The following is a 26,997-nucleotide window of genomic DNA, read 5'->3' as shown; positions in this document are numbered from 1 at the left end:
GAAACATTATTTATCATTACTCAAAAGCATGCCACACTTCTAACTAAAAAAATTTCCAGATAAGCATCTTAGAATAGTGGCATTCAAAATTAAACATACCTTTTCTTCCTAAACATTTCAAGCCCATGCTTGTATTTCTGTGCTACAAACGCTGTTAAAAACTGCAAGAGTATTCTGAGGGCCCTGCTGAGACTCACGACAAAGGACTAATAGACTATGGATGTAGAACTCAAAATACACTCATGGAAAGCACAGAAGCCTGAATGGCTGGAGCATGGATGTAGGAAACAAGACTGAAAAAAACAACTCAAGAACCTGTGAATAAGACAGGATGCTCAAGGCAGGTGTTCACCCAATCTCTCCTGCAGACTAGCCCCACAAGGATTAGCCACCTACTTTAGCTACATCACTTCATGGCTTCTTTGAGACTAAGCATAGGCATCCCTTAAAACTTTACTTGTAATGTGAATATTCATGTTACAAATACATTCATAACATTTAAAAATCATGCAAATCCCTTCTCTGTACACTGTAAAATAAATACATGAACAAGATATCTCTACGTCAAATACTTGATCATATTTACTAGGGTCAACCTTTAATTCTATCTTCAGTCATCTGCTATTTTTTCACAAATGGTCACTGAATCAATATCATGAATCCCAGTCACTAGAAAATAACTGTAATATAAGTAACCAAGGAAACACCAACTCTTAAATTTGACAGAAGGCACTGTACTACATCCTCTCTTAATTGTTCAAAATTCCATATGAGACAACAGAAATCCTTAGTCTCTGTTCTCCTGATTAAGAGAATCAACAGAAAGCATAACTACGATCATCTTAAATTTTAATGGTAACCCCAAGACCAAATGCTGCTGAAAAAGAAAAATGCTTACTCTTTTTACAATACTCAGCACATCTTTGTCTTTCTCTTGACACAAAAGTTTTCTTATACATAATTCCAACTGCTGAAGTAAATGTTTATCAGTGGGAATCTTCAGAGTAGATTTAACTTTCGGCAACAAATAGCACAGCTTCATTCTAAAAAAAAAAAAAAAAGAGTAAATATTCACCTTTCGATGCAGATGTTTGTGTGTTGTTTCCAAACATACTGTAACACTTTCAAAATCTTCTCCATATATGGAGACTACAGTCCTCTATCTGCAAGTCAATAAAGGTATCTTTGGGTTTGGAGGGTTGTTTTTAACCTAGAAAAACAAGCAGACCTCTAGATTTTCAAAATTATATACGTAACTAAGTCTATGAGGTACATAAATACCCAGGAAATCTGGTCTGTCGGTATGAAGGAGCCCAAGTATCACCAAAAAGTACGTGACTGCAGCTCCATACAACCACAAGGATGACAGAGTATCACATGGACTAAAGGATTTAACTATTTACTGCCCCATAAAAGAAGAAAGCCCTTCTTCCTCCTACCCTATCTCCCAGCTTCTGTCTGGAGGCTCCTCCTGCTTGTGCTGTCTCTGTGACCAGCTGGACTTTTCATCAGCTCAGTCAGACCAACCCTCAACTGACTAATATAGCAAAAAAACAACTTAATTGAGCCAGGGAGGGCTGAAAAAAAGTGGACAGTTTTCTAATGCCTTAGTGAGTTTAATATGACTGGCCAAAAGTCCAATAAGCACTCCTCAAGGCAATGGAAGGGGTCAATTGTGGTTAGGAATCAGGATGAAAGAAAAGGAGTAACAGGCTAAGATGCTTTCAGGAGCTGTGAGCTGCTTTATTGACAGAGGATGCAATTTTAAATGCAGTAAATTATCTATCAGCAGCCCTGCATAACCAAGGAGGTCCCAGTTGACTGAAGCAAATGTGACACCCACCTACAAGAAGGGCTGGAAGGAGGATCTGGGGAAGTACAGGCCTGTCAGGAAAAGGTTATGGAGTAGATCATCTTGAGGGCCATCACATGGCACGTACAGGACAACCAGGTGATCAGGCCCACTCAGCATGGGTTTACGAAAGGCAGGGAGACCTTATCGCTCTCTATAAATCCCTGAAATGAGGTTGCAGAGAGGTGGGTGCTGGTGTTTTCTCCCAAGTACCAAGTGATAGGACAAGAGAAAATGGTCTTAAGTTACACCAGTGGAGGTTTAGACGGGATATGAGGAAAAATTTCTTCAGCAAAAGGGTTGTCAAGCATTGGAATGGGTTGCTCAGGGAACTACTACAGTCCACTACAGACAGTGCATTCCTTCTGTAAAAAGTTTTAGGGAACAATCCAGAAAAGGATTATGACAAAATTAATTTTAATGTCAGTTAAGGGATTATGAGTTATTTCAAGTTTCCATTAAATTTTAATATTGTATCAATAGAGCTTTTAATTAAAATGTTTGTTAAAACCAATAAGCTACTTCAGATTATATACAAATTTAGTTTATTGTATTAATACATTTAATGGATGGAAATTAAGGGAGACTCTGAAGTTACATTTCTCTCTCTCCTCCTGTGAAACAGTGTACTTTCTTCTCATCCACTACTGGGTCCTCTGCCTCAGTGGTCCTCTCATTCCCAAAAGAGAACATTTTTGATCAGTCCCTCAAACACTCAGACTGACCTGCTTCTGTAGTTTTCTAACATTATTCCCATAGTCCCCTACACCTTTAATACTGGTCACTATGAAGGCTCTGTACCTTTTTACTCAAGTCCCATCATTTAAAGAAGACATAAACCCTGTAACAATATTTCTGAATATATTATTTAAAGGTTTTTTCTTTGCACTGCTACATACTCTTCATACAGTACCTCACATTTGCCACTGGATCGTGTGTAAGTTCAAGCACAGGAAGAAAGAAATATTTACAAAAGAATGATTTTGAAAACAGTTCCATAATGAATTCACAAGTATCTAAAAAACGAAGTCTGTTCCAGTAGCTTTTTCCTTGGCCCAGTTCTGAAAAATAACAATCCACAGGTATTATCTATTAAGTTTTCAATGGCATCTGGAAAACATGATAATGACACTCATCACAAGACACAGCTTCTCAGCCTATCTCAATTCTTTCTTTCAGTGAAAACCTATCCTTCTGAATTCAAAGACCTTTTCTGCTAGTGAGCATTTTTTTCAGAAATTCAACCTGTCCCTTTAACCATGTGGAAAGGCTAAAATAGCAAGTGAACTAGCTACTGTGTTGAACAAAGCTCTGTATGCCTTTCAAACCTGGTCACAAGTCTATGAAAATTACTGAGTTAACATTAAGGATTGCTAATGGAAACTATTCAACCTTCTATCTTTAAAACACATATACCAGAAAGTCCACTTGGGTGACTAACAACTCATTCATAAATTAATTTCTGAGAATATTTATTCAGCACTTCTTATGCTGAAGGCTCTAATGAATTTTACTTCTGCAGAGGAACTCTGCTTTGTATATTGCAGCACCTACACCTAAGCAATCTTGGATTCAAGAAGGAGGGGTGGAGGGGTCTTGGCACATTATCCATTTCCCATATTGCCTTTCCCAAATCCCTTGCATAAGCTTCAGATATACTCCTTGCATATGCACAATATGTTTTGCCTGGTGATAATATGAGCAACTGAACATCTTCTAACTGTAATGAATGCAGGAAGTTACACTGAATAAATAAAACCATAAATAGATCTTGAGTCAAAATTAACTTGCATCTCTAAGTAATCAAGGAAAAATGATCTTACGTTCAATCAGTTTCTGAATAACCTCATGCCTCTGTTCTTGTTTGCGATTGTAACGTAAATAAACACACAGAGTTCGAGCAGCTGCTTTTTGGACTGGAAGGACGTTCTTGAAAGAAATAAAGGGAACACAATTAAACATACCTGAAGGAATATGACCAAAATCATATAAAAAATTCTAGAAGTAGAAAAATTAGCTAAAAATTAGCCTGACTTCATAAATTTTGAAATAATTAGCATAATGTAAGGGAGAATAAGGAAGTTTGGCCAAATCATGAGACACCTACTTCTTTATCCCTTCTGCCTAACTTGTTTATTCAACTATTTTATAAACACTTTAAAGCATTCCACATTTGGAAGGCACCGTCTGTATTTGTAGGTGTTAGAAAATAAAACAATGTTTTCTCTTACAACAAACAGTTTTACCTTTGAATTAATTCAATAAAATTCCAGACTAGTAGCTCTAAATGAGCATTCATTTTCAGAATAAAATTTTCTTTCATAAAGCATGGAACACAATGCAAAGTAATGTATGGAATCAGGAAAAAGAAGGCCTAGCTCAGAGGAAAAAGTTACGATTTACTTAGATAAAAACTGATAATGAGCACAAGGAAAGGAAAGAAATCTTGGGTGGGAGGAAAAACAGACAATCTGTCCCCAAATTTTGCTCTTCAAACTGGGGGGAGTTTTCAGAGCAACCTCTCAGTCTTATAGAAAAAAACACGGCCTGATAAACCGTATGCAATGATGCATACGCAGTATATTAAGTATTTAATGTAATATATTAAGTACTACAGATAGTCAATATCTGGTGATCATTGTTCTAAATAGTGTAAACAAATAAAAAACAAAGGGAAAGAAACAGGCAGGCTCACATTTGTCAAAATGATTGTCAACATTCTGTGAAGAAAACGGTAATAAATCTGATCACTAGATATGATATGAGGGAGACATGCATATTTTTGTAGTAACTTCTCATGAGTTCTCCATTTTAAAGAAGCTGCAGCTCTCTGTTCTGCTGTTGTTAATGCAGGAATCAAGTCAGGAATAGACAATAACTAGAAATAAAAATATAAACATTAAAATAATTTTACATCTTCTAGCCATATGCCATGTTACTATACTTAAAAAGCATATAATAACAATGTAAGGAGGGAAGAGATTTTTAAAGGGTCAATTAATTCCTCTTCTCAGACACTGTGACCTCTTCCAGTAGATATTAGTCTAACTTGTTAAAAAAATTCAATGATCATGATTAAACAATCTCCCCTAAGCATTAAGTTCCACTTAACTAGTCAAAAAGCCATCCCAGTACCCAACTAAGTACACTTTCATTTCCAAACTCACCCCAACAAAGAAAAACTAATCACTCTGCTCTTTGCAATACCCTTTAACAGATATGAAGAACATTACAGGAACTGTCCTCATTCTTCTCTTTCTCAAGCCAAATAAATCCCATTTTCCTTCTAGCCTCGTAATCTTTGCAGTTATTCTTCTCAGCTCCCTAATTAATTGTAGCAGGAATTATATACCTTTCGTCAGTAGGAGGGAAAGAATTTACAGTAGCCAAGCTAAATTCTCTTTAGTGCTAAGTTAACTGAAACGGACTGCCACACTTGACATAGTACTTGTTATACGTTATATATATTTACAGCTGTAAACAAATTACACTCTCAACTTTTGTCCATAAAAGAAAACACATTTATTCAGTTCTTATATTGTTGGAATATCTCAATTTCTCTATAAATTTAGGAATTGTGCTCAAAACAGCATCTTGAAGCAGACGACCTTTTATGTTCCATTTTACAGGTGAGAAGTCACTGAATAAACCATCATTCAGAGTCACATACAATTAAATTAGCCAAGTTGGGAGTTCGAATACAGATATCCCAAATCCTAACTCAGTGCCTTTACTTCATGAAATAGGCTTCCTTCTAGCAGAAACTGTGTCTGAAAATGGCAACCATGAGCAGTTGCCAAACCAATATAAAATAATAGGTATTAGTTATCATACCTGTAGCATAAAACCAAGTTTTATTTTAACTCAAGGACTGTATTTCAAAATTTGATATATTTCAGTAAATCTGTGTTTAATTAGAAAAAGAACATGGGTAAACTGTTCATTTTTATATTAAGTTTAATCTTTCAAAACCTTTTAATCTTAAAGTTTATAAAGGCAACCAACAATCCAAAAAAACCCCACATAGGCTTTATCTCTGCAAAGCAGGAACTAATCATGAAAGCCTTTTAATACAATATACGTCTGAACAACTTTGCTACTACATTTAGAAAGCAATTTAAAAAACCATAAGAATACACACCTTGCTTTCTGATCCACTGTTTTCTCCTCCATTAGTCATTAATTCAAGTATTTCAGGAAGGTGACCTACCAGGGCATCTAACACCTACTCAAAGAAAGACTGCATGAATGAGGTCTGTAAATTAACTTGACTCAATTTTAATCTCCTACCAACATATCCAAGCTGACATCTCTTATGTTACTGTTCTCTCACATTCATATTAAAAAAAAAAGATGCAATGTATTTGCACTGATGAGGACTGGTCTTGCAAGTTTCAGTTTAAGAAAGCAAACTCTAGTTTTGATTTATATGAATAACACATTTAATGCTTTCTAAATTATTCACAGCATATAATATTTTAAAATGAAGATTCATTCTTAAGAAAGATCTGTATTTCATAGACAGTTATGTAAGAGCACCAATTCTGAGTGAGGTAGTATCTAAGACAAAAGACCTTAATATTTTTTTACTATTTAGGTAACTGTATAGGGATCAAACCAGGAATTTTTCAAAATCACCAGCTGCTTCTGAGTCTCAACTTTCAGGTGAGAAATGTTTTAAGATGTCTCAGAATTTCACACTTTAAGTACGTGTTCTATGAATACTTTTCATTTCCTGGAAAATGTCTAACAAAAGGTATCAAAACAAAAAGGAGCACCTGAAAGTAAAACTCATTTTTCCATGTCATACCCAAAGATCCTACATTAAAAAGGAAAAAAAAAAAAAGAAAAAAAAAAAAAGAAAGACCAGCTAGTGGAATAACTGGTATCAGATGAAGTGGTGATTTTATCTCGGACATAAATATTTGTCTGTTTTTCAATCCAAAAAAGTCACAACGTAAGGTCTGTAATATAGCTAAATGATTCATTTTTTACACAGGTTAAAACCCAGGTGCTCTACACTAAACTGTCTCATAAACACTCACAGATTCTGTATCAGATCTTAGACTGAAACTCTTTCTATAAATCTTGATCTTTGAACCATACGCAACATCATCATCATCTCTTCAATTGGAGAAATGAAAATAAAACAAAGCAAAAACTTGGAACATTATCAATGATTATTTTAATACAGTATCAAAACCAAATCTTCCCACAGAATTTGTAAGGTAATAAGTAGTATAGCAATTAAAACAATTTAGAATGAATATTTTTAAAGCTAATAAATTTAGAGCGGGTTTACTAAACTCAAACACCTTCCTAGTTTTCTCTTTTTTATCCACATAAGGCTGGCATCTTTATGAAGTGTCTGTGAAACACAAGTAAAAGCTGTTAATAATTTCAGACAGCTACTGTCTTACTCCAGTTACTAAACATCAAGATTATCTGCCTCAATGTAACAAGCAAAAGAAAGTTCCAATAAAAGTATATTACCTCCAGTGACTCATCTTGTAATAGTGTAACCAGTTCTTTATGTATTGTGTACACACCAGAGTTTAAAAGCTTAGCAACCTAAAAAATGACAGTAAGATAACAAGGTGAAACATTACTTAGTTCCATGGCACTACAACTACACTACATGTGCTTACCTTACAGCAAGCATGAAAGAGGAATGCATGCAGAATCATTGTTTAATATTAGCCTTCTACAGTTGTGTACTTTCCCACTGATCACATTAAAAATATGTTTATATAAAGAATATGAGTCAAGAAGCAGGCCTATTACCTAACCATGAAACATGCTTTTAGAATTAACTTTTTTTTCAGAGTCACCAAAAATTATGACTGCAATGCAAGATTAGAAAAATTCATTCCAGAATATTGAAATGTTGTACTTCATGTTCCATATTAGAGCTAACAGTCTGCTATACAATAGCAAGTGTGAAACTCATCCACTTGAAGGGCCAGAAGGAGGCTCAGGGGACCTACAGGCCTGTCAGTTTGACCTCAGTGCTGGGGAAGATTATGGAGCAGATCTATGTGGTCAACAGATGTACAAGCTGTGTGAGTACCAACACACAGCACGTACTGGACAACCAGGCAATCAGGCCCAGTCAGCATGGGTTTACAAAAGGCAGGTCCTGCTTGACTAACCTGATCTCCTTCTATGACAAGGTGACTCGCTTAGTGGATGAGGAAAAGGCTGTGGATGTTGTCTGCCTAGACTTCAGCAAAGCCTTTGACACCATTTCCCTCAGCATTCTCCTGGACAAACTGGCTACTCATGGCTTGGAAGGATGTACACTTCACTGAGTAAAAACCTGGCTGGATAGCCAGGCCCGAAGAGCTGTGGTGAACGAAGGTAGATGCTACAGGCTTGGGGATGAGTGGCTGGAAAGCTGTCTGGTAGAAAAGGACCTGGGGGTGTTGGTCAACAACCAGCTGAATATGGGCCCAGGTGGCCACAAGGCCAGTGGCATGCTGGCCTGCACTAGGAACAGTGTGGCCAGCAGGACTAGGGGAGGGATTGGCTCCCTGTACTGGGCTCTGGTGAGGCCACACCTCAAATCCTGTGTTCTGTTTTGGGCCCTTCACTACAAGAAAGACATTGAGATGCTGGAGCGTGTGCAGAGAAGGGCAACGGAGCTGGGGAAGGGTCTGGAGCACAAGTTCTGTGAGGAGCTGCTGAGGGAGCTGGGGGTGTTCAGCCTGGAGAAGAGGAGGCTCAGGGGAGACCTTGTCACTCGCTACAGCTACCTAGAAAAAGCAGCAAGGTGGGTGTCAGTCTCTTATCCCAAGTAACAAGGACAAGAAATGGCCTCAAGCTGTGCCAAGGAAGGTTTAGATTGGATATTAGGAAAAACTTCTTCACCAAAAGGGTTGTCAGGCATTGGAATGGGCTGCCCACGGAAGTGGTTACATCATCATCCCTGGGGGTATTTAAAAGACGAGTTGATGGAGAACTTTGGGATGTGGTTCAGTGGTGGACTTGGCAGTGCTAGGTTGACAGTTGGACTTGATGATCTTAAAGGTCTTTTCCAACCTAAATGATGTTATGTTTCTAACCTATAATTCACAAAAGATAAAATATAAAAATTGACTTAGCCTGTGCTGGGTTTTAAGTTTCCTCAACCTTTTTATCTGAAGTTTTCACTCCTTACTTCTTTGGATTTTTTACTGTGATTCATAAGTCATACATAAATTTCTAAAAAAACCCAGCAGCCCATCTCTACACTATTAAAAAGGTTTTATAGCAAATATAAGAAAAACTTGAGGAATGAGATTTTTGCCATACAGAATATTAAGATGATGGGTTTTAATATTTTCTTTGTTTACACAAGCCAAGTGACAATATAAGCTTACTTCCAATCAAGATGAAGCTTTAAGGTAATGGTTACAGGGAGTTTATTTAAAAAAAAAAAAAAAAGAAGCCACCTAGCAGTGAATGCCATAAATTACTCATTTTTGGCTGTCATGTGGTTGCCTAGTTATGATGTTAAAATTAAATCAGCCACAACTAAATGTACATTCAGACCAAGGTATAACTTTACAGATTTTTTTAAATGAGCTAAAATACTTTGCTCATATTCAGGCAGTACCTCAAGAGTGTTACACATTTAACCCAAAATATTATGTGGAATTAGATGTTAATTTTACAATTTTAACAATTACCTTGGAATATCATTTGCTAATACAAGGCATCAATAGGTAATAAGAACTGGAAATCCATCCATATTTCTTATAATGCTGGAAATAAAGCTACCTGAGCTTCATTTATGCCTCTACAAGTGATTTAATTGCTTACAGCAAGCTAATTAACTTACCAACTTCCCTGGCAACAAAATGGGATAAAAGGCTAGCTCAGGGACTGAAACATAAGGATTGTCAGTAAAACACTATGAAAACCTTGAAGACCTCCCGATATGGGTTACTCCAATCAGGAGTTAGTATATTTTCATTTCTGGAATTCACGCCATATATCTAATAGGACCTATGCATTTTTAAATTTAACTTTTATGAAAATAATACAGTGGAACTTATGTAAAATGAGTGGAATAATAAGAACATATATGCTTTTACATCTGCATAAATTTCCCAGCAGTTTCATATGAAACTCAGCATTTAACTTGGACTTGGTCCATATAAATATTCTCCACAGAACACCAGCATAGAAGTAAAACTGTACAGTTCTAAAGAAGGTTTTCAGGATCAGAAGTGGCAAGTTCCTTTCTCCCGTCTGTCCTGTTATTTCCTAATAGCACTGAAAACCTTCAAACATTGTAATTACTATAAGTGCTTGTGTTTGCAGTACTACACCATTATAAGTTTCTTCTAGCTTTTGCTCCTTAAAAGCTCACCTAGCAGTAGTCTCTTGTGGCCAAATGGCACAGAACTTAAATAGACTGATGTGTATATATGGGCTATACATAAAGGTTAGGAGGGACTGAACACCTCTGACAAACTAATTCAGTTCAGTAGTTTTCTCAAGTCCTTTTATTTTGGTTGAACAGTCACAAATGTAAGCTTAAAGAGCAAAACAACATAAAATAAAAATACCTAAGTACAAACAAACCACCACTAGACTTACTTCATAGAAGCTTATGGCCATAGTGTATCTGACGGGAACTTCAGGGTCATGACAAAGGCAGAAGAATATAGAATATAGTTCTAAATGGAAGTTCTTTGGATCCACAAAAACAATCATGGCCTGTGGAAAGATAAAGTCTTTTATTAACTGTATAGCTAAAGAACTCCATGATCAGAGATTATCAGATGAAAACACTGAGTCACAGACAGCAAGACACTTGGGAGATAACAGGATGTGATTTTTAAAAAGTGTGTAATTTTTGATGCCTGTGTCAAAACACAGGCACCAGACAAGTTCTGGTGTTGAGAACTCAACTGGATTTACATATCTTCCAGACATGTTGTGTGCTTTTTTTTCTGAAGACACAGATTAAAAACACAAGATATAAAACCTTTGTTTTATAAATATTGTTAAAGTTTCCATACACTAGTGGAAGCTGCAACTGGAGACTTCAAAAGCAAAGAACATTTTAGCAAGCAGCAAAGCAAGCATCTGAATTTCAACATAATCGTGTGTGTACATACCTTGGTTTTGCTCAAATAAATCAACAGATGTCTACCTACATAGAGGGTGCTTGTCTTTTAAAGGCAGAATAAAAATAATTGTCTACTGGCTCTTGGTACAAACATGTTTTCTTTAAATACAAACACAGAATGCCAAAATACGAAGTAGATTTACAGAAACAAGAGTGGTAAGTTTAAAGACCTCACAGAAGCTTGAAAAGACTTTCTGAGTTCAAGCAGGAACATGAGTAAAACATGAACCTAATTATTCAGATTCAATCTTCAACTCCCCAGAACGTCATGACAGGCAGCAAATGTCAAAACCTAGCTTTGAGTGGTTTGAAATTGGCAATTCTTTCACTGCTATTTGCTGAAAGCCTTTGTACTAAGGGTTTAGAGAAAATGTGTAGGAAAGAATGAGACCAGTGACCTCTTAAAGCAGCACACTCTCAGTCAAAACTTGCCAATAAATTTCTGTGGCTCCGCAAAGAAGAATCTTTCCTGGTAACTCTTTTGGACAACCCCTGGTTTAAGCCATTAAGTTGAACTTTCCAGGAGAGAGCTAGAATCTAACTAAAAATACACCATTTGGGAGAAACTCCTCTGTAACTAATGCAGTCCTATTTAGTGAACTATATGCATGACATAAATGATTTAACCTTAAATTAATGTTACTTACTGGAAAATTGTAAGCACAGTTCTTCCTCACAGAAATATACTTCTTTTCCTGTTCCAGAGTTTGAAGTTGTAGTTGATTATCATTGTGTCCATTTTCCTGTTGTAAACCCAGCATGGAAAGCTTCTTATAAAATTCCAAAAACCGTAAATGCTGTTCAGGAGTAAAAATACCTAAAAAAAAAAAGTTTACTTTCCTCATTACAAATATTATTAATAATGTCCCAAATCAAATCTTATTTACAAATCTACCAAATATGTTGATTCTTATCCTTCTTCCTCCCTGCCTTGAGTCTAGCAGAGTATCATCAGTACACATTATACAGTAAAAGTGATTACAGAAAAATGACAGCGAACTATAACAGAGTGAATCTCAACCTCTGTTTATATAATTCTTGACGTACTCAAGATATAAACTGCAGGATTGCAAATATATTTATTTGTTCCGCTAACACTGGTTTCTTCTTGATTATATTTTTAGATCTTTATGGAACTCAATCACATGAAGAATGCATGCCTGCAGAAAGTCGAAAAATTAGGCCATGTTGCCACAGATAATAAAGAGGTGTAAGAATAAAATTGGAAAACTCAGAACAAACTGGAACGCACCTAGCAAGATGACTTCAAAAATTACAAGTCATTTTATAAGTACATTAGTAACAAGAGAACAATCAAGGAAAGGCTCAGTTTTCTAGTCAGGAGAGAGAGGAAAGCTATCAGGGATTGGTACCAAAAAGGTTGAATTGCTTAATGCTTTTATTTTCTTATTCAAATTCCACTTAGTATCATCAGGTTCAGCACAATTAATAACTATGACAAAGATTCAAGCTTTAAGTAGAAAAATAAGAGGTCAGTGAATACTTAAAACAAGAGAGGTTTTAAAAATGTGCAGGGTCAGATATATGTCATTCCAATATTCAAAAGTACCAAAAGTACTAGCTGCTGAAGTCTTAAATAAGTGAGATACCAGAAAGGAAAAAGGCTGAAGTGGTACTGATATTTAATAATTGGAAAGGGGAAGAAGAAGCCATATAATTACAGATCAGGCAGATTACTTCCACGTTTCTGAAAAAATTGGAAGAAATATCAAAAAGATCTACTTGTCTATACCAAAAACAAGAAAACAAGTAGCAAGTCAACATGGCAAAAGCAAAACTTGTCAAACTGATTCCACTTCCTTCTATTACTGGATAACAGGGCCTGTGAATATAAAAGATGCAGTAAGGTCATGTTTTTCACAACAAAAATAAGGCATCAGGAAAGACAGACGAAAACCTATACAGGTGTTACAAAACTGCTTGGAAAAACAGTTAAGAGAAAGTTACCCAGGGCTCACTGACTTGACTCATATCCTAGTACTGATACTATTCAGTATTTTTGCTGGCTTTTTGGATGTTGGAATAGAGACTTCAATTATTAAATATTCTGATAACATCAACCTAGGAAGGAGAATGCTTATTCTTCAGAAGACAGAGTTTAAAATGATCTTCAGAAACTGGACATAAGCTCTTAAAACTTTAGACTATTATTCCATTAGGACAGATGAAAGGTACAGATCCAGATTACCTGCACAAGGCCAGGAAAGGCCTAACTACCTATCAGATTTATAAAAAAAATCCAACCAAACATGCTTCATAGGCTGCACTTGAACATATAATGTCAAACTACTGCCAAAAAAAAAAAAAAGGGCAGTTTTTCACACTGAAAAATCTAAACAGCAAGGTAGCTTGCAAGACACAAAGTAACTTTCACTTTGTTCAGCTCTTCTAAGGCGTAACACTTCAAGAAAAGTATGAACTTGCCAGACATAGTTCAGAGGTGAATAGAGATCAGCAATTAGTCATTCAACCCAGAGAAAAGACGACTGGAAAGACGATGAAAACAGGGTGGACTATCCTAGCTCTATGTTTCTGTAAATAACAGTTTGACACTGTGGAACAGTTCTTTCAAGTTATTTATAGTGAAGCAACAGTCACTTTAATAGTCTCTAACACAATCATAAAAGATCATTCCCAAGATCTGTAAGAAAGACCAAATGGTTTAAAAGTCTAGGGGGAAATTCTCTGTGATGTTGAACCATGATTCTGTGCTGTCCCTCCCCAGTTAAGCTCTGTAGGGAGGGTACGTGGCAGGCAGAATGAGCAAGGAAAGATCTGCTGTGCTGAAAGTGAAAAGCACAAAAATGATGCATACAGACTTGGCCTCAGCTGCGGCTGGGAATCCACATGCCCTTAGGTCTCCCTTCTCCCCTCAAGTTCCATAGGGACCACACTTTGTAATGTGGCTCAAAAAGAAGCCACAGGCACAGAAGTGAACATACATGGTTAACATCATACTGTGTTTTCAAAGTTTTCTGGTTGCAAAAATTCAGTCATCCAACTCTATGCTGGTTTCAGGCAGGAAAGAGTTAATTTTCTCCACAGTGCAGATGGCTGACCTGGCCAAAGGAGTATTTCATTCCAGTTCAGTATACATTAGGGAAGTAGCCTGGGAGGAGGGGTCATTAAGACTTGGGTTAGCTTGACAGTTGGGTGCTTAGCTCCTTTGTCAGCTCTTGGTGTCATTGCTAGCAGTGGGGGAGGTTGTTGTGTTAGTGGGTTGGAGGGATTGGTGGATTTTCTCCCTGGTGTGGGGCTCTGGGGGCTCAGGCTCAGGGACTGTTCCCTGCTTTGGGACCCGGCTGTGTGTTGGTTGGTGCATGGTGCGCTACTGTATCAAATATTCTACTTACTATTATTTTAATTACTAAGTAATAATAGTATCGTCACTATTAGTAGTATCACTACGATTTTCATTTATATTCAATTATTAAATAGATCTTATCTCAACTTTTACGATCTTATTTATCTTTTCCTCCATCTCTCCTTCTGCACTGGCGGGGGGAATGTTACTTTACTGCGAGCCCAGGTTAAACCATGACAAACTCACAAGCTCCAGAATACCCAAGAAAACACAAACCACCATGTTTCCATCTCTGACCCTGTCTAAAGAAAAAACTCCGTCCCTGTCTGAACACAAAAAAACCCCAAAATCCACATGTGGACACTGAAAGAGGAATTTCATAAAATCCAATATTAATGCAATAGATGAGTTCAGATTTTAATTCCATATTTTCTAACTATCATTTAATTTGATACATTCAAATCTGTGTGTTTTCTGAGGGCTTCAAATTCTCCAATCTTCCCTCATTTTTAATTTTTTTTTTTTTTAAAGAACATTAAATCATACCATATAATCCATTGCAGAGTTTCCCTAAATGGAAAGATAGAGAAACTAGGATAGATTCATCTGCTTTGAAGGATTTTTCACAGAATGACTTTACTAAGGGGAGCACAGTTTGACTAAATGGAAAGATAGAGAAACTAGGATAGATTCATCTGCTTTGAAGGATTTTTCACAGAATGACTTTACTAAGGGGAGCACAGTTTGACTTTCTGTCATCTGAAAAAAAAAAAAAGAAGAAAAAAAGACATTTTTTAAGTTAGCCATTTGTCAACATCTGAAAAAGAGCACAGAGAGTGGACTTCCATAATAAATTCTGAAAAACATATTTTAATATGCTCAGGAATATTTTTGGCAGGCATTCAATGGAGGCAGAAAACAAGAGGTACAGAGAATGACAAACATAGTCCATAATATAGGTCCTAAATTTTAACAACTTACCTGTCTTGTTTGTTTATAGGGAAAAAAAAAGAAACAAGAAAAAAACAAACAGTAAAGGATGACACAGAGAATAAATGAAAAGTCATTAACTTCTCCATTTATCAAGAATACAGGGAGATGAATACTGCAGTACTCCTACCAGTAAAAAGAAAAACCTAGATACACTGGAAGTGAATTTTTTCAACTACTGAGAAGTGGTTGAAAATCTTCTGGTAAACAATAAATTCACAAAGAAACAAAATAATTAAGGGTAAAAGAAAGAATCTAAATAATTTAGAAATTAAAGTCAAGTCTGACCACTCTGCCTCCTTATAAAACAAAGGAGTAAATGTTAAAAGAAATTTATGTGTTTTGACTTATTTTACATAAAAGCGCATTTTTACTGGTAGATCAACACCAAAATTCAAGAAATAATTATGGTTGAACAAAATATTTAGTCTGACCTGAAGAAATATTTTTATATGGTGAAAAAGAAACCTTATATATAATTGTAAAATTATATCCTAGGATACAATTCATCTACCTTCAAATTGTTAAAAACTACACAAACCAAATTTCTAGAAACACATTCCTTACAAATGTGTAAATAATCCCCGATTGCTTTCTGTATGCTTTTTTCAATAGCTAAAAGAAGTAGTTAAAGAAATTGGGGCAGGGGCAGAGGGAGATGTGAAACCTGAGAGGTGCGTAGAGAAGCACAAACTTGGTTGCATCAGTGCGAAACCTCAATAATCTGAAAAATAAACTACTATCATACTTACTGATATAAGCACTAACTGATAAGAAGTCCATTTATGGTATTCTCCCAAAAGCTTATTTCATTATGTACTCCTCCATATGGCTTACATGAAATCATGTATTTTAGTAAATCATCACCAAGTTTCTGTACAGTAAATATTTGCTCCTCACTTATGTATCAGGAAGGAGTAGTAGAGTCAGTAAGATGAGAGTGGGAAAAGTGCAAAATACAGAGTTGCTAATGAAGATAAACAACTAAAAGTTTGTAAAAAGACAGTATAAAGAGTGAAGTTGGCAAATAATGAGCAGTGACTGACAATATAATTTCATATACACTACAGCAATAATCTGTTGTGTACTTTGCTGCCTCATAGATTTCCAGTTGAAAAAAAAAACCCAGCGCACAACTGATAACAGAGACAGAAAAGCTGGTTGTTACTGTCTTCTACATGTCCCTGAAATAATCTAGACAGAGCAGCTGATTGGAGAACAATGCACAGCAGTTATCCAGTATGTTCCCCTACAGAGGAGCAGTCACAGTAGCTGGTCTTAAAAGTCTGCTCCAACCAATGTTGAACTGAACTTGCAATGAGAACCCGAGAGCCATGTGTGTAGGTAACCCACCACCACTGTGACAGAAGAACCAGATACAACAGAGAATTTCTCCTTCCTCACATGAGGACACAGGTGCTCACCACTACACCAGGAGAAAAATGAAATATGCATGTTGATCAGAAGAAAGATATAGAGTACTGAGAAAAATACAAGCATTTACATTTTCTGTTCTAAATACAGAAAAGCTCTATAAAATACACACACTTGCTCACTGCAATAAAGTTTTCAATGTCATCCAGCTACAAGTTTAAAGGGATTTAAATAGGAATTGCTGGTGCTTAGTGCCTCTAAGCATAAATTGTGCACACTGCAGTTTATGGGACATGAAGAAATATTTTCTGTTCCAAAATTTACAAATGTATTTAACATCTAACACTAGCTGTTAAAACCTGCAAGGTTTACTGAGATGCACAAAAATATCCTGTCATTGTCCCAGTCTGGGTTCTTTAGCTCAGAAGGCAGGCTGCAGCCTGTAGTGAAGACTAGCTTTGCTTTAATTAAGAGCCAAAAAAAGGACAAGCAATGGCATCTGTTGAGCTAGCATTTTGTATTCTGTGTATTGTTAGCAGTAAGTAAATGCTAACAACGCAATATTCTTATCATTTATATAGTGATTTTACTCATTCCACTTAGGCACATTACATTAGAAACTTGGAATAAGATAACTGATTTCATGGACAACCGGTTCACCTTCCTTAAAACTCATTACATATAAGGCACTTCCAGGCATGCAATATATAAGGGATAAAACAATAAATAAAATAAAAGCAGATATCTGAAGAATGCAGAAAGAACAAAAAGCATTTAAATACATTTGCAGGATGCATTAAAGTATTAAGAACTGGGCAAGTAAGCCTAAATTAAATTCTTACCCGCATCAAACATATCAAGCAGATTCACTAATGTCTCAAAAGCTGCAAGGCGTACACTGCTGCCCTCATCTCTTGCCAGTTCTACTAACTCAGGAAGCACCACAGTTTTTGTTAGTTCTGTCCTGCAAAGTGAGGCAAGCAGTCAAGAAAAAACATATGAAACAATATTGTCAAACAGGATTCTTCCTTGAAATACTCACTTAGATATTTTTTAGGCAGTCAAGAGGAAAAATTGACATAGTTGTAAGGAAATGAAAATTAAATATAAACCTCCAGTCAATCTCAGGATTTTTTTCTTTGTCAGCCCAAGAAACATGCAAGTTTCAAATGTGAAATTTCATCACTAAAAAAATATTCAAAAAAGTGCAATCTGAAATAACTCAGAGTCCAGCTACCTCACCGTGTCACTAAGACAATTCTTCTGATCAAATATACAGAAACTGCTCAATGCAACGGCCCAAAGCCAAAAATTATTAAATATGAGTCATGTTGGACTGAAGTGTCTGGAAATATGCTTTGACGATAACCCTCCTTTACAGAGTTGAAACACTAGCTTTTAGGCTTTTTTTAAAGTGTAAAGAAAGGGTTCTGCTTGTCTCTTTTTGCCTTGGTAACTACTAGCACTAGGTCTGCATGTGTGATGGTCCTGACAACATGAATCTACATTGGCAACAGATTGCTGTATTAGGGACTGACTCTGAGCTCAGAGTTTAATCAGAGTGGTGACTAAGGCGTTAAAATATTCTCGACACAGAAACATTTGTGCAGTAAGGTGACTAGAACAAGTAAGATGAAACAAGATTTGCTTCTTGGAGCAAAAGTACAGCTGCTGTAGAAGCTGCCAACCAGCTAATCTCCCATGTCCCACTGTATAACTGATCCCTGATTGCTTTAAGAGCTTAGAAAAATCTTTTCTGCGGCCCTCCTATCAACAAGAACTGGGAAGACATACCCAGTATTCCCATCTTTTTTTTTTTTTCCCCATGCCTTTATTTTATTTATAGTAGTCATGATTTCTAGTGTTCCAATTTGTCTGCATCTGAGTTAAGAAGCCCATTTTATCCTGTTCATGTGTATAAGCCCTTGGTCTGCTCATCAAGTACTGAAAGCTGTTGTAAGCACCACATCTCAGCAGTTTATAACCACCAGATATCCGGCCCTCAACGTTTATACTGCCCAAAACGTAAAACTGCAGGGAAACACTCCTAATAAAATTACACTACCTGAACACTGATCAAGATGACAACATTGAAACTATTTGACACTTTGAGCAACTGTGTCTGAAGAGTTCAGACTTTGTCATTTCAATCACAGTTTTTAATGCAGAACCGATAACAACTTCCAGGATAACAGATTTTACTGAAATAAAAATGCCAAAAAACACCCCTTCCAATCAGACTAAACAACAGCTGTCCCTTTTGTCAGTCAATATGAACAATAACACTTTCAAACGTTTATAATCAGCAAAGTGATTTGCACCTTATAGAGTTTATTACTGTTACCAGCAAATCAAGATGTAGCTTAATATTATTCTTCCAAACAGATGATTAATCATTCATATAAAATTATTAGGAAATGACATAATATCATCATTCAGTGGTACCATCACTAAATAGTAAAAGTAAGCATTGGGACTGTTGTCACATCATGCCATCAACATTAACCTAAAAGTGTGTTTATTTCTGTTTATTTGCCTTTATTTTCCTACTACCTACTCATCCTCAACATGAAACACTGCAGTAGTTCACATACCAAAAATACTGACAGCTCACCATTTGTTATGAGATTAAAGATGAAAGCCTCTACATCATTGGGAAGGGACCAGACAAAAACCTGAGAGAGATGGCAGTGTGTATGGACACATAAATTCTAAAAATAAACATTAGTGAGGAAAGAAAGAAAAATATACAGAACAGACCACTAATTGAAAACCATGTATTTAGCCCTATTAAACCAGTATTCTAAGGCTGGGTAAATTTCTAGCAATACTGTCATTTGCCACTGCATAACGCCTATCTCATTTTAAGGCTTTTAGCTCCCAAGTGTAATACATTCAATTTAGTTAACAAAACAAACCTGCTGAAAGCAGATTCACAAAACCTGAGTGCTCCTAAAAGCCACCACTAAAACCATTTTTTGGTTCTCAATAGACTGAGCCACAGGCCACAGAGAAAGGCAATCTGTGCAGCTGTACATTTTTAAAACATAAAAAAATGTTTCAGTTCTATCTGAAAGGAATATTCTTTAACTATACATACATCCTAGGTAACAGCTACTTTACTCAGAGTAACATACATTAGTTTTTAAAATTATTTTGGTGTATTATATGTCACAAACGATTTTCAAAGCTGAATTCATATGACTGCTTCTCAGTTCTTGACTACGCAGAGGTTATTTGAGAAGGTTAGAGGAATCCATGGAAATACAGACTATAGCTCAAATAAGATACCAAAAAAAATTCTCATGGGATTAAGCAATAACAAATGAGAAAAGAGGAAGGAAGGGTTAGGGGACTGAAGGATAGGACTACATCCTAAAAATCAAGACCCAGAAATCAGGAAGAAAGAACAGGGGGAAAAAAAAAAAACCCAGCTTTGGAAATGTGTTTCTATGGATTTCCATTTTGTTTGTATCAAAAACTTCAAACTAATAAGACAGAACCATTGCTTTCTTAAAAACTCAGTCAGCATGGACCAAAAAACACCCTGGTCACCCTCTGAAGATAAACAGAACTTTCTCTTTCACTCATCTTCAATCTCCATTAAATATAATTCAGTTTTAAGATACATAAATATACATGAAATACATGCATACAGTAATTATTCAGCATTTCAGTGCATTGAGTGTTAAATTTTCAATTTCACAAATACCAAGAATATCAACAAATAAATACACCTTTCTTTTTCTGTAATCACAAATTCTTTTAAGCCTAAAGCCATTCAATATGGAAAATATTAGAATGGTTTACTGAGCTGATGTATGTCTTGTTATAAAAGAAAATAAGTACAAAGACAAATTAATAACTACTAAGATAAGTAATATCATGTTTTCACATTATTTATGTCCTCTGAACTTTTGCAGGGCAAGGATCTTGCAGAAGAGCTGTCTAGAGCACGTATATAAAATTATTTCATATGCAATAAAGACAAGTTTATCTAGGAATCCAGAAATTACTATCCCTCATGTCCTTACCAAAGCAAAGCTAAATTAAGTAGATGGCAGTAACACTTAGTTCTTGATGTGAATATTCATTCCCTATTATCTGAGTAAGCTAAAATACTGCCTGAACATACACTTCGCCAGCCATTCCATGGCTGGGAGGTAAATCGCATTGTTTTAGGAATTTCTGGTAGTTTGGTTTTTGGGGTTTTTTTGTTTTGTTTCATTTTTTAACATAACTCAGAATCTAAACCACAGCGCAATTCTCCATTATCAAAAAAAAAAAAATTATTCCACAGGCACAGGAAGGCATCTTTTCCGCAAACACCAGTACTAACAAACTGAAGTGCGTATTTACCAGATCTTTCAAATTACATTTCAGTTTCAGCCTCATCCCTGAATTTGCTCATAAATTCACAATTTTAAAGGCCAGAGGGAATCTTAAGATCTAATCTACCCCTGCTGTGTAACACAGGGCAGGGAACCTTGCTAGACAATTTCTTCAAGTCTGTAAGTGAGGTTACTGCTTTTTTTTCTTCCTGACACAGTAACAGCTGGACAGACCCGGAACTTTAAAATATTTGTTCACTCAGAGACCAATCCCATATGGCTAAGCTGTTACAATAAAAATTTCCAGACTTCTTCTACTTCTCTATGTGCAGTATCGAAGGTCTTCAAGCATAGAGTAAAAAAGTTGATACTGAACTGAAATTTGCTAACAAAACACATTTAGCATCCTTTTGCAAAAAACTGCAGTAATTATTATAAACTGCTTATACTTGCCATAATCCTCTTCCATTTTTAAATAAGCCTAATGGCATCAAGGCATAATTGAAATGATTTCAAGAAGCTATAGATGAATTAATTATTTACATAAAACTGTTGTTTGTATGGTTCAGCAATTTTACTATCACAGAGAAACAAAATTCTGAAAAAGGAAAAGAACCAAGTGCTAACAGCCAATTCCTAAGAACACATCTGTACACTCTAAATTCGTTACTGAGTACACATGAATGAAATTAAAAGTCTTAAAAGGAGTGTTTAGGTTACCATTAAATATTTTGGAGAAAGATTTTGCATTTAGAAGCAGTTATGCAAATCGTACTCACCCTATTCCTTGAGCTATATGTTCCAGTTGCCGACACATGCAAGTTCTCACTTCATACTCCACATCCTGGCACAGTGATTTTACCAATGGAAGAATCTCTCTTTTAATACTAAAAATGTGAATATTTTTATTAATATACAGAAAAAGAATATATAGAATCCACTCTGTAGTACCCAAATTTTACCCATATATTTCTTCCAATGACAATATTTAAAAAAAAATTTATCACACATGGCAAATGATTTTTCTCAGAATTAGCTATTCTATAATAATGCTGTACATCAAACACAAATATGTGCTATAAAGAAACAGGAAAAGGATTACTTTCAGACATTAATATTATCTCAATTTCATCTGCTTTTTTTTTTTTAACTACAAAAATAGGAGGGAGGCTTAGAGAAGATGTTCCCATTTAATAACTATGTTCAGCACAATTTTTGAACAGCCACTGTAAGAATACAAAGAGTTATAAAAATGGAAGTGAAAATCCCAATTAAATGTCTCTAATACCTCATCTTTGGTATGCATGCAGCACCAAAGAGATATTTGGGAAGAAAGTAGAAAAATAATTTAAGATTAGAAGCTTCAGTAATGCAATGCATTTATGTAAGTAGACCCAAGTATTCATGTTAAATCAATGGAAGACACAAAATAACTATTCTGAACTCTGTTTAAGTAAAAACACATACTTCAACTTTGCAGAATCAGCCATTGTGTTTCCTTTCACTGCCCAAGATACTGTCATGAGTATTCATAAAATATCTCTATCCAAATCCTTATGTTGTTGCGAAACTCAAGAGAAATAATATGAAGCCACAGACAAGCAAATTTCCAAGCTAGCTTGCACAGCCTCCACTCATCGTAGTGTAAACTAATTCACTTTTTACAGCAAAATTTGGCCTCAAGTTTCAAAAATTGTACAAAGTCTTGGGAGTCTGGTATTTTAGAATACCCTGAAGTAGGGACTACTTCCAAAAAAGACTGGTTTTTAACTAGCTGTTGGAACAGAGGGTAGAAAAACTAATATTCTGATTCCAAGGCCAGGACATTTTCCAATACTCGATAAAATAACCTGGGACTCATATGAAAGAAAGGTTTTTAATTATAGCATAAATTTTCTGAGGAAAAATAGTGCCATTCTGAAGAAGAATATGAAGATATATTTATATACTGCCTGCTCCTGAGGCCAGACATATCTCCCGAAGCCTATAACAAGACCCCACCTGCAAGGGGAGACTGTGTCATGAATCTTACTCAGCCTGCCACATTCTAAACTTGGGGACCCAGGTCTCTTTTCAGCCCTGTGACCTGCACTCAGAGCCCTCTACCCAAGGACCAATTTGTCCCAGAAAATTCTCAGTCATCTTCTTTAAATGTACCTTCTGTATAGAAATGGTGCTACTATCAGTTCACTGAAATTAGGGGTTTCCTACTTCTGCACAAGGAATCATATTAATGAAACCAAACAAAGGTATGAGTAATTGAATGTATTATGGCTAACACTATTGTAATTTTCTCATGATCCCTGGGTGATCCGGGAATTCACTGTTTTCATGAGAATGTAGTATCAAATAAGTAAAACTAATTGTGATTCTGTGAGAATTCTACAAACTTTGAAGATAAAGATTTGAAGGCTTTAGTAAATTCCCCAAAAAATACTACTGTTACCATGCTTATTAAATTCTGCATGTCTAACAAGTATAGTCTGTATAGCATAAGAAGATGTAGATAGCTTTCTTTTTGATTGCTACTTTCTCGTTTTTATTGAAGAAAAAAAATCAGATTTTAAAGAAATTTATTCCTAAATGTCTTGTCATATGGTCCTGTTGTTCATCTATTCTGTTATGCTGAATTCCTGCGTTTTGGGGCAGATCAAGTTCATTATTAGAGCAGACTTCCTCAGCTAGCCATGGTTTCTGTGTATTTAGTAGTCCTCAGTGGATTTCTTCTGTAATGTAAAATCACATCTGGCCAACTGCCTGGGTGGGAAACACCTGTGGTGAAATAGTCCTACTATCCTAAGACTGGATAAACCCTTAGAAGAGTGTACTGTACCAACTGCTTTGGGCATAAGTTACCCAGATTTACTTTTATCATTGCTTCCCTCTTCTGCATCACTGTCCAAATCCACAGACACTGAATCTAAAAGCTGGATAATATCAGGCAACAACAGTGACTCCTGATAAATCTCTACAAAATTAGGATAAGAAAATACATGTTAAATTTGGTTATAAAAATAAGAAGTTAGGAACAGGATTCTTCTCTTAATGACAAACTCTAAGTTGATGACGTGTTTTTTCTCTAAATTGCAGAGAAATACACTGTTTGGCTTATTTTCTAGTAAGTAAAAATGGTATGGAAGAATGGCATGAAAATGGTACCCATTCAAACCTGTGGAAGAACATACAAACTAAAGTTATAAACTGATGAACACCAGCAAGTTTGAAAATACTAGTTACATAACAAACGTACGTTTTATTATTAACTAATATCCAGATAAATGGATCTGTAAAAATAAAGCCTTTAATTTTTACAATGAAGTCTACTTTTCCAGTAGTAATTTTTGCCCACTGACAAAGAAACATTGGTATATACTGTGGAATGAAAATATATGTATAGTCTACTTACATATGAGCTTCGAATTTGTTAGCTAATTTCCCCATGATTTTACAACTAACTAGACGGGACTGAAGTGTTTGAGAAACCTGTGCTTTGGAAACAAGTGGGTTCAGGATCTATATGAAAGAAAAAAGAAATGTGAGAAGTAAATAATGCATTCCCCAGCTTTAAAAAAAAAAAAAAAAAAAAATCTAGAAAAGCATAACCCAAATGTCATCTACCCCTTTCATGGAATTAATCAGTACTAACAATAATGATGCCTATGTACATTAATAGTCTATTGGAAACCTAGATTTAATATTCAGTGCTAATTATAGCATATTAAACCCATATTTCAGCCCAAATAGCAGTTTATTATTCACATCACAGCCACAGTTTTACATCTCTCTACTCTGTGTCTTTATTTTGAGTTTAAGTTGTATATGAATATTTATAGCTATTATCTGGTAATTTTCACAATACTTGTTAAATATTTTCCTGCACAAGGAATAAAAAAATATGCAGAGAAAGGAAAAGGAAGGCTCTCTGAGGTTTTCTCATACGTTTTCCCAGGAAACATCACTTTTGAAGTAAAGTTTTGAGGCAATGATCCCCCTCACTTATGCACACTTTGAGGATCTGTGGGGATGTGGGGATGAGGTTTCATTTTCATACAGACACCGAAAAACTTCATCTTCATTAGAGCTTTGCTGTCATTTACTGGATCACCTCTATGGTGTCAGAAACAAAGAGAGGCCTGCAGAACACCATATTTAGATATGTTATTTTTTTCCTTGAAATAATCTAAGAAATCCAGGTGCCAGGCCAAGGAAAACATTACAAAGAGATGTCTCCTGTGGTCTGCCACAGTTCCTCCCTCAACCTCTTTTGCAGAGCTCAACAAAAGGATAATATACAGGTCTGGAGCATCCAGCAATATTCTGAAAGCATTTTTCCCCTCCTCTTTCCAGCTGAAAACTTGAGATGAGAGATTCTTACCACTGTAAGGACAAATAGATCACCCACACTAGAATTAGTACATAAGGTATGCTTCTAATTATAACACTGCATAAAGGAACGTATCATTAGTTATCTACAAAACTCTGTATTACTCACTTGGTCTTTGAACTGTGACAGCAAACACACCAGGTCTAGTAATACTAACTCCAGTTACTGACCTTGACACAGTCCTTATGCTACACACTCATATATTTACATCTCCATATTGTTTTAAACTATAAACACAGTAAAATATGCCTGGTACAAAGCTTTTAAACAACAATAAAATACGAATACTCAAAACAAAAATGAATAAATTAGCTGAGTAAAGGGGAGTAACATTATGACAGTGACAGATTTCATTCCTCTTTCCTGAGCTACACAGTGAAAGAGAGTTTGCAGGGTCTTAGGTTTTTGGTGCATCAAGAACACCTGAAATACAGAGAAATGGAACTCTAGCATTCAGTCCCATTTAGCACAAACCAATATTTTAGTCCAGTAGCAAACAAAATGTAGTTGTTTCATGAAGACACTGATATACTATCCTGTAAACCAAAACAGGTTACGTGAAAACACGTTACTGAGAAAACTTAAGGGTTACACTAAATAGCCTTTATTTGCTGAAGAGCCCTAAAATGTTTTACGGAGATCTTCCTGTCTCGCCTTTTAGCACACTCATCTCTCTCACAAGCATTACTGTTTTCACAGCGTAGAACTACCACAAGTCTTGCTAAAGTGAATGAGATTTGCAGGGAGACTTGCAGGGAATCACAATCTTACAAAATATTATTAATTTGTTGTTAGCATAAGTGGGAGAATATTATTACCTCATGTCTGATAGTCTCTTTTGGTAAAGCTTCTATTACAGCAAGAAGAGTTTCTAGCCATGCATTGCTGACACCTGTGAGAAAGAAAGGGGCTATATGTTATGTTGTGCATATAGTGAGTATAACAAAACACACATCAGTTTTACAAAGTTCCCATTTTTTACACGCATCTCTTCAAGGAACTATGTATGTATAAGGCACTAAATTAACATGCAAGACTTCAAAGAAGTAGGACAGGTGAGAAGTAAGTTCTGCCCCCATTTCTTTTATGTTTTCAATTCCTGTACAAAAATAATAATGACCTTGTTTGTTTAAAAAAGATAATTTCCCTCACTTAGAAGCATATTCTTTTCTTATGCCCACTGAAACTTTCTAGTTTTACAAGGAGACCTCTTTTATGTTCCTTTGTATCCTGAAAATAGTGTCAAACAAGTTAAGAAAAACTAATCATCACAGAAGAAACATCAACCATTGCCCCTCCTTTTTCTCAGCCACAAAATTCTGGTCCTTCAGCAGAAGCCTGGATTCAGAAAAAGCTTTGCAATTTAGTCCCTCAAAGTGTTTTAGTTTGCTTCAAATCAGAATTACATTTAAATATCAGAATGTAAGTGGTCAGCATGCAAAAATGTTTTAATTCATGCAAGTCTAGCTACAAAGTCACAGTGATTGCACTCACTGCTTTACACATTATTGTGTGGTCACTAAGGAAACAAAGCATACAGAAGTCAGTCATCAGCACAGTCATACAGCCCTGACCTGCATCTCGGTGTTCCAGGTTCTGGAGAATGATGTGTAGGAAAGA

General features: G+C 35.8%; 1 protein-coding gene across 1 annotated transcript in view; it reads right to left on the bottom strand.

The window, feature by feature from the left end:
- LOC104517271 (serine/threonine-protein phosphatase 4 regulatory subunit 4-like) overlaps nucleotides 1-26,991 on the bottom strand; it is a gene marked incomplete at its 5' end in the record, with an annotated part of 37,098 nt that extends 10,107 nt beyond the window's left edge. The window contains 15 exon segments of the mRNA XM_010161871.1: nucleotides 899-1,043; nucleotides 2,766-2,913; nucleotides 3,676-3,781; nucleotides 4,548-4,730; nucleotides 5,994-6,077; nucleotides 7,346-7,423; nucleotides 10,439-10,558; nucleotides 11,621-11,790; nucleotides 14,845-14,957; nucleotides 15,048-15,057; nucleotides 17,505-17,626; nucleotides 21,773-21,880; nucleotides 24,400-24,506; nucleotides 26,196-26,269; nucleotides 26,952-26,991. Of these exon segments, the coding sequence (XP_010160173.1) occupies nucleotides 899-1,043; nucleotides 2,766-2,913; nucleotides 3,676-3,781; nucleotides 4,548-4,730; nucleotides 5,994-6,077; nucleotides 7,346-7,423; nucleotides 10,439-10,558; nucleotides 11,621-11,790; nucleotides 14,845-14,957; nucleotides 15,048-15,057; nucleotides 17,505-17,626; nucleotides 21,773-21,880; nucleotides 24,400-24,506; nucleotides 26,196-26,269; nucleotides 26,952-26,991 (1,608 nt within the window).
- Between the last annotated feature and the right edge of the window lie 6 nt (nucleotides 26,992-26,997).

This window comes from Eurypyga helias, unplaced genomic scaffold (genome assembly GCF_000690775.1).
Source record: "Eurypyga helias isolate BGI_N326 unplaced genomic scaffold, ASM69077v1 scaffold6112, whole genome shotgun sequence".
NCBI lineage: Eukaryota > Metazoa > Chordata > Aves > Eurypygiformes > Eurypygidae > Eurypyga > Eurypyga helias.
This window is presented reverse-complemented; position numbering and strand designations above follow the sequence as displayed.